Source organism: Electrophorus electricus, chromosome 5, assembly GCF_013358815.1.
Source record: "Electrophorus electricus isolate fEleEle1 chromosome 5, fEleEle1.pri, whole genome shotgun sequence".
Classification (NCBI taxonomy): Eukaryota; Metazoa; Chordata; class Actinopteri; order Gymnotiformes; family Gymnotidae; genus Electrophorus; species Electrophorus electricus.
In genome coordinates this window covers 5,462,890-5,469,993 of record NC_049539.1, presented here as the reverse complement: position 1 = coordinate 5,469,993, position 7,104 = coordinate 5,462,890, and the positions used below count along the sequence as shown (strand labels likewise).

At 42.2% G+C, this 7,104-nt stretch overlaps 1 protein-coding gene across 2 annotated transcripts in view; it reads right to left on the bottom strand.

Annotated features, from left to right (window-relative positions):
• Window positions 1-2,784: 2,784 nt before the first annotated feature.
• The window catches only part of trip13 (thyroid hormone receptor interactor 13), a 10,985-nt gene continuing 6,665 nt past the window's right edge, over window positions 2,785-7,104 (bottom strand). For both annotated transcript variants that reach the window (XM_027014316.2, XM_027014317.2), the window contains 5 exons: window positions 6,654-6,760; window positions 6,064-6,217; window positions 5,860-5,972; window positions 5,345-5,414; window positions 2,785-5,250 (listed from right to left, as the gene is read on the bottom strand). In XM_027014316.2, coding sequence (XP_026870117.1) covers window positions 5,155-5,250; window positions 5,345-5,414; window positions 5,860-5,972; window positions 6,064-6,217; window positions 6,654-6,760 — 540 coding nt within the window. In that variant the 3' untranslated portion in view covers window positions 2,785-5,154. The remainder of the gene's footprint in view (window positions 5,251-5,344; window positions 5,415-5,859; window positions 5,973-6,063; window positions 6,218-6,653; window positions 6,761-7,104) is intronic.

Here is a 7,104-nt window from a genome sequence, read left to right as displayed (position 1 = left end):
AGCATGAAATAGGTAAACTGAGAATACAGAAGTATGTGCTGCATCTTTAGTTAGTTGATAAATCATTTCATTTTTCACAATCCTCTTATCCTCTCTTGCACACACATACATATTGACATTTATCAATCATTTCATTTTTCAGAGCCTTATCCTCTATTGCACACAAATAAACACATACACACATACATATAAGGGGAAGGAGGGGCCTGAGGATTAGTGAGCGTCAGAGCCTCAATCCAGGATGAAACAGCCAAGATCCAGGAGTACGCCAGGAAGATGACCCCAAGTGACGAAGTGCTTAGTGAGTACCGCAGCCAGCAGGAACCCGAGGTGGATGGAAATGAGAAGGAGCAGGGACCATCATGGGAGGATAAACCCTTGCAAGGTATGTACCATTGACAAGTAGTGGAAGTGGCTGATAAGGAGAAATCCTACCAATGGCTAGAAAGGCTAGATTGAAAGACAGCACAGAGGCACTAATCATGGCAGCACAGGAACAAGCTCTGAATACAAGACCAATAGAGGCTGAGATCTACCACATCAGGCAGGACACTAGATGCAGTCTGTGCAAAGAAGCACCTGAGACATTCCATCACATAACAGTGGGATGCAAGATGCTAGCTGGCAGACCGTACATGGAATGCAATAAACAAGTGGCTGGCATAGTGACATCTGTGCCAAGTATGGGCTGGGAATTCCAAGATATAAGTGGGATATATCCACTACAAAGGTAGTGGAAAATGACCATGCTAAGATCCAGTGGGACTTCCAGATGCAGACAGACAAGATGGTAATGGCTAACCAACTGGACATACTAGTGGTGGACAAACAGCAGAAGGGGGCCTTAGTGATGGATATGACAATTGTGAGTGATAGCAACAGCAGGAAAAATGAACACAAGAAGCTTGAGAAATACAAAGGGCTGAAGGAAGAGCTAGAAAAGATGTGGAGGGTGAAGGCAACTGTGGTTTCCATGGTAACTGGAGCACTAGGGGCTGTAACCCCCAAATGGGGAGAATGGTTCCAATAGATCCAGGAACAATATCTGAGATCTCAGTCCAGAATAGTACAGTCCTACAGCTAAGACACTACACAGGACTCTCAAGCTCCCAGGCCTCTGGTAGAGGACCTGACCTTAAAACGACCACCTGGAGGGCGAGTTGGGAATTTTATATATATAATATCCTGATACAAATATAGTTAACAATGTTCAGAAGTTACTGAAGGTCTGGGCCAGATGGAATGCCTTCAATGTACTGTACATATGTATTTAGTCATATATACATATAGACGTGTATAGTACATTGAAATGCATTCACATCTATTATTCCAAACATCCTATTTTGTATTTTTGCATACATATCAGTTTAGTGATTCTAAATACAATATCATGGGTGGAATATCATAGCAAACAATTAGAAAACATGCAAGCTATCTACCGTTTTCTTCCACCTTCATAAACCCATCGTCAACATCAAATAGGTGTGCTACTTAGTTTGTTGCTCCATGTAAAATTGTTTATAAAAGTTCCTGATGATGAGATCATCAGTGGACGGAGCCTGTAGGTTTGACTTTTTTACGCGGGCAAGTGATTGTTTTTGGTCCTTTTGGTCCTCCATACAAACATGTCTAGCAGCGCCGTAGGCTCCAGCGCTTTTGGTATGCTGGAATAATGAAGCGGCATTCACTTCATTTACAGAAAAGCAAAGTCTTTGAGCGCAGGCTACTTCACGACGGAACTGCATATAGGGCTCAACAAATGATTTTTAAAAATCATCAGTTTTAAAAACCAACACCCCGTGAAAAGTCTTAAGTACTGATATATCGAGTCAAAAGTAGTTCCTTATCAGTGAGAAAAAGCATGTTTTGAAAACTAAATGTATTAGGTTTGCAGACTCCATATGCAAACAAGCTAGGTGACACCGACGGCATTATTCTCTTTAATGCTTTTAGAAATATCTATAAATATATTCCTCTGTTAACTTTTCATGCCAGCCAATGTTGTGGTCGACATAACCAGTCGTAAGGATGTGCAATTGTGATAACACCTCGTCACTAGAGAGTGCGCTGTCCGCGGCTGGAACTGAGCCCGGACGGGGACGAGTAGCGACGAGGCTGCGCTGCAGGACGGTGGAATCATAGCCGACTGTGGGAGACCGAGACCGTGTCTTAGAGCAACCTCTCCCGCTGAAAGGAGAAGCAGACATTTAGCTGACTGATGGAGGCGCGCTTTTATGCCACTTTGCTCCCTTTCGGGCCTCTCGAGTTTTAAATGACACCTGTCAGACACATTCTTGCGTTAGATATCTGCTTTTCAAATTGATAAAAAAAAAAAAGGTAGGCCTACTAGAATTACAACACATATGCGGCTGTATGTGGAAACGGGTACGTGGTTTGTGTTAAAGCAAAACATTTTTCCTGGGTTGTCTTGAAGGTAGACTGCTCCTGTAGCATAACCGCAACATGCTTAGCAGAGGTGTCAAACACCCTGTTCAACACATGCACTCCAGTCCAAGGACCCCATGGTGTTAGGCTGCCAAAAAGGTGAACCTGAACGGAGGAAATAACTTTCTTGGCTTGAAACAGTGCCTGCCTCCAGCTTTTCTCTAACTGGCGAAAATCCTCTTCGAAACAAAAGCGCTTCTCTTTTTTAAGACTCTTTAACCAGCCTCGTCTCGTTTCCTCGGACGCGTCTACGACTGTATTAACTTGTCATTCTGTGCGTTTCCACTGGCACCGAGATTGACATTCTGTCGCTTGGGGGCAAAGTACCTGGACAACCACTGAGGAGACAAACATATTTATTTCGTTTAGAACTTTCTGGCAATTTCTAACCACATGGGACTGTACAAGAAGCCTTTTGATTTGTTTCTCCTCCTCCTTTCTTTAGCGCTTGTATTGAAACAGTCGGCTGACTTTTGAATAACCGAGTAGCGAAAAAAAAAGAAAAGAAAACCGCCTCCAGACATTGCAATTATGTAGGTATCAGGCATGTTTTTGCTCTCCTTCTGTCCACCTCCACCCTTACACACGTCCTTTGGCTCCTGATGTGACTTTAATTACACATGGTGATTTGAAAGACTACAGTAAGTAGTTGTGCAACTATGCGCGGCAGATTTGCGAACTGTTCGTTGGCTCCGAGACAATGAATGTTGTGGCAGCGTTTTTTTGGCAAAACATGAAAAAACCTAGCTTTCCATGCTGTCACGGGCGTTGAACGCGCAAGAAAAAAAAGGACGCAAAGACGAATCTCCATGTTTACTGAAACTAACGAAAACTAAATCGAACCAAAAAAACAAAAACGCACCAACCAGCATTAAGGAAAGGCCATGTAACATTATCAGTGAGCGTCGACGGTGTTTTATAAGAAAGGGCTTATAAAAAAACACTGACATAACGCACAAGTCATACAGCTGCGGACACTAAAGGCAGACATGCAGCACCAAAGTGTGGCGTGGCAATAAAACAAGACAAAGAACATGTGAAACACATGCGGATACCCACATAGCGGCCACGCTCAGACCGGTTGGCCCCTAGACCACCCCCCAAAAATGTCACTTATCCCATCCTGGAAATGAGGCAGTTCCAGTCACCAAAACTTCAGTTGTAGGGGTAGGCTACGGTGGCTTTGGCTAGGGTTCTTCTCCGGGTGGAGCTCACATCCAGGCTCCCTGCCTCTGAGGAGAAAGCTGGCACAGGTCAACTGGCAGGACGGGCATGGAGTGGATGGCAGTGACTCCGACATCCTCGACGAGCACCAGGGAATCGTCCACGTCTCCCGAGACAACACCGGGACTTCCATGCCCGAAAACGCAAGTTTCCAACAGAACAGTTTAACGATGAAACGAAACCGAACAAGTGCACTAACCAGGTCTAAAGACAACCAATGTAACATTATCATTGACTGACAATAGTCATACAAACAGAAATTGTTAATAAAAGGAACAGCATAATGATATAATAGCACATAAGTGATGCGGACACTGAGGCCAACCCGCTGCGTGGGGCGTCGCCATAAACAAAAACGAAGAACAAACAGAAAAGGGAACGTAAACAAAGACCATGTGCTACGCCACCGCCGAGGGCGGGGCTAAGACACACTGCAAGGATTTGGTTACAATGGTAATTAATCATCGATTACATGCCCTTATAATTGAATAATTATAATGTGAACACCAGCAACCGATACGTAGTAATTTAATACTTTTAAATTAATTTCATATACAGTAATAGAGGTGGGAGAAGAAAAAGTTTGAATAGGTCAGTATTTTTCTAAATTATTACATATTAAACAATTTTTATGTTTACACAGGCAATGATTCATTCGGGATGGCTAACATTTGAACAGGAAACCACAAGACGTGGGTAAGACATTTTCAGCTAGTTAAATGGCTCTTGTTTGGAGGGCCAGTTTAATACCCATCTAGGGGATAGCAGGACAAGCCTGTGTAATGTGGGGAACAAAATCTGTGTAAGAACTTAGTCCCTACATGCCACCTAGTGGTGATAAGGTGCAGAAGGCCACATGTAAAGTAAGTTAAGTTTGTATTTTTTGCCTTATTTTAATGAAAGTATTTAAATAAACATATACAAAAACAACAACAAACATCATTCTTGGTTCAAGCACAGATGTTTTCAGGACTATTTTAAGATCCCTGTGACACTATGATGCTTTTGGGAACCAAGGTCACAGCTCACCACCCCAACAGTTCTAGAATCACACCATGAAAATGGGAACAAAATCTGTTTCTCTGTACATGTTGAGTAAAAATAACAACTAAACTGAAAGCAACACAAAGCAAACCGTAAGTTGTCAAAAAGGAATTGGTGTCCTGACAATATTGCAGCGCTAGTGTGGTCGTATTGTGGTGCCAGGAGCGCTCTCTTCCAATTAAGATGCAATTAAATTTGAATTACTTTTCCCATCTTTTTGCTAGTCATGTAAAATAAACAGAAGAATAAAGCTTTACTTTTAAAAAAATAGTACTTTCTCCTCAAAGTGCTATTTTTTTTTCAAACTGTTCAAATAAGTTTGATCTTCGAAAAAAAAAAAGAAGATGGTTATTGTTCAGTAAACACCAGTCGGTAGGTTAATACAAATACTCAGTGAGCTAGAGAACGGGAGAAACCCACATCTGCCATATGAGCTTCTGCTCATGAACAGCTAACCAGCTTCTCACGTTCCTTTAACTGATGAACGACAGCCTTGTCCATGGCGTCCAGGAAACTCTCAACAGTTAATACGGAGGTCTGAAAGCATACAGCGAACGGATTAGAATTTGGTAAAGTGCAATGAGACAGGACTGAGTGATGAGCCTGAATTGTGGCTGCTGAAGTCAAATACCTTTGCGTAAAGAGCATGAGCCAAAAAGGGGATTTTCCGCAGCGTGCGTCCACTTAAGCCTGTGCTCTTCCTGACAGGAGGGAACAAGAGACTTGCATCAGCGTAACCTTTATGATCACATGAGGCTGAAGGGGACGAGCCAAGCAGCTGCTCCTCAGATTCAGAAAAGAGGCAGCAATCGAATCCAAATGATTTTGTCTTTTAAAGGGACACTAATCTGCTGCTCTTCAAAACACTTAGGTCAGTTTTAATGCAATTAACACAAGAAAACAAAAAAATCCATTGATGATCAACATACCATTGACATAACATAACGTAACCATTGCAACCTATATAGAATGTACTTTATTGGCCATAGTCCACTGTACTGTAGCAGTTTTTAAAAACTCATACCACAGCAGGTCCCAAATACATATCTGTAATATTACGCAGTACATCACGGTACCAGCAGCTCCATTTAAGCGAAGGAACTGAAGAAAAGCTATAGCCCAAGTGGTCCTCACTGGTACACTCACCTCGCAATTCCCTGCAGGTGCAAGCTGAGTCCGGTCACGTCGCTCTCGATGTAGCCCATGGTGTCCAGCTCCTCCAGGTTCAGAAGCTGCTGTCTTGGGTAGATGACCTGTCGCTAGACGCCCAACACGACAGGCACAGCCATCTCATACAACAGCTCCCATTATGAAACAGCACACACGGTTAACACAGTAACACACACACACCTTCATGAGCTCCTCTAGACAGGAAAGGTAGATGTTGAAGATGGCAGAGGCACTAGGCAGGCCGATATACTGCTTTATATCTGCTCTGTCCACAAACGCCAGGTCTATCTTCTCTGTTACGTTTGATGTAGTGAGGATAACCACATTTGGATAGCTGCATTTTACAGACAATAAATTACCAGTGTTTTTTAATGTTAAAAGACTTAAAGTAACAAAAGACCATTGATATATATTTAACTTACAGTTTCAGTTAAATAATTATGACAAAACACTCATTAAAAACTACCAAACTGAGGATTTCGCAAACAACAATTTGAAAATAATTCTGAATTTTGCTAATAATGCTAAATTTCTGGCACCGGGTTGCTGACAGAATAGTAAGTTTTTAAGTTTTCTATCAGGATGAAAAGAGTTAGACACTTAAGGTTGTCCTGTAGCTAACGTCAATGTAGCCTAAACTGGGTAAGGCTTGTCATCTTAATAGCCAATGGTAAATATAGAAACAGATATACATTCCCTGGGTCTATAAGATGTCAAAGAAATATATTTTTAAAACCCTTTTTTGAAGACACAAGCAGTTCTGCTCTGACCGTTTGATCTGGTCCAACTGTGTGAGGACGGAGTTGACCACTCTGATGGCATCTGAAGGTTCTGTTCCAGCCTGAGATGCATTCCGCGCTGCTGTCAGACTCTCCACCTGCCCATAACATATACCAAAGTGACCAGTTACAGCTCGCTATGCCTCTTGGGCAGTTTAGACAGGGTAGGATATCATGACATAACTCCAACTTCTTAATAAATCAATAAATCAATAAATCAATAAGAGATTCTGCAGTACTCAGTGTGGGGACAAAGTAGCTGTCAATGCTGAATTATAATCCTCTCTAGCATGAAATATGAGGTATGAGACGACTGTTTTGTATGTTATTGCTTCATATTCAAACCTCTGTGAATGCCTACAAAAACAGTGTGCACCTTCCAAAGAAGCAGTCAAAGAATCACATAGCAAGTGTGAACGTGCACACATTACCCTTCAAGTGT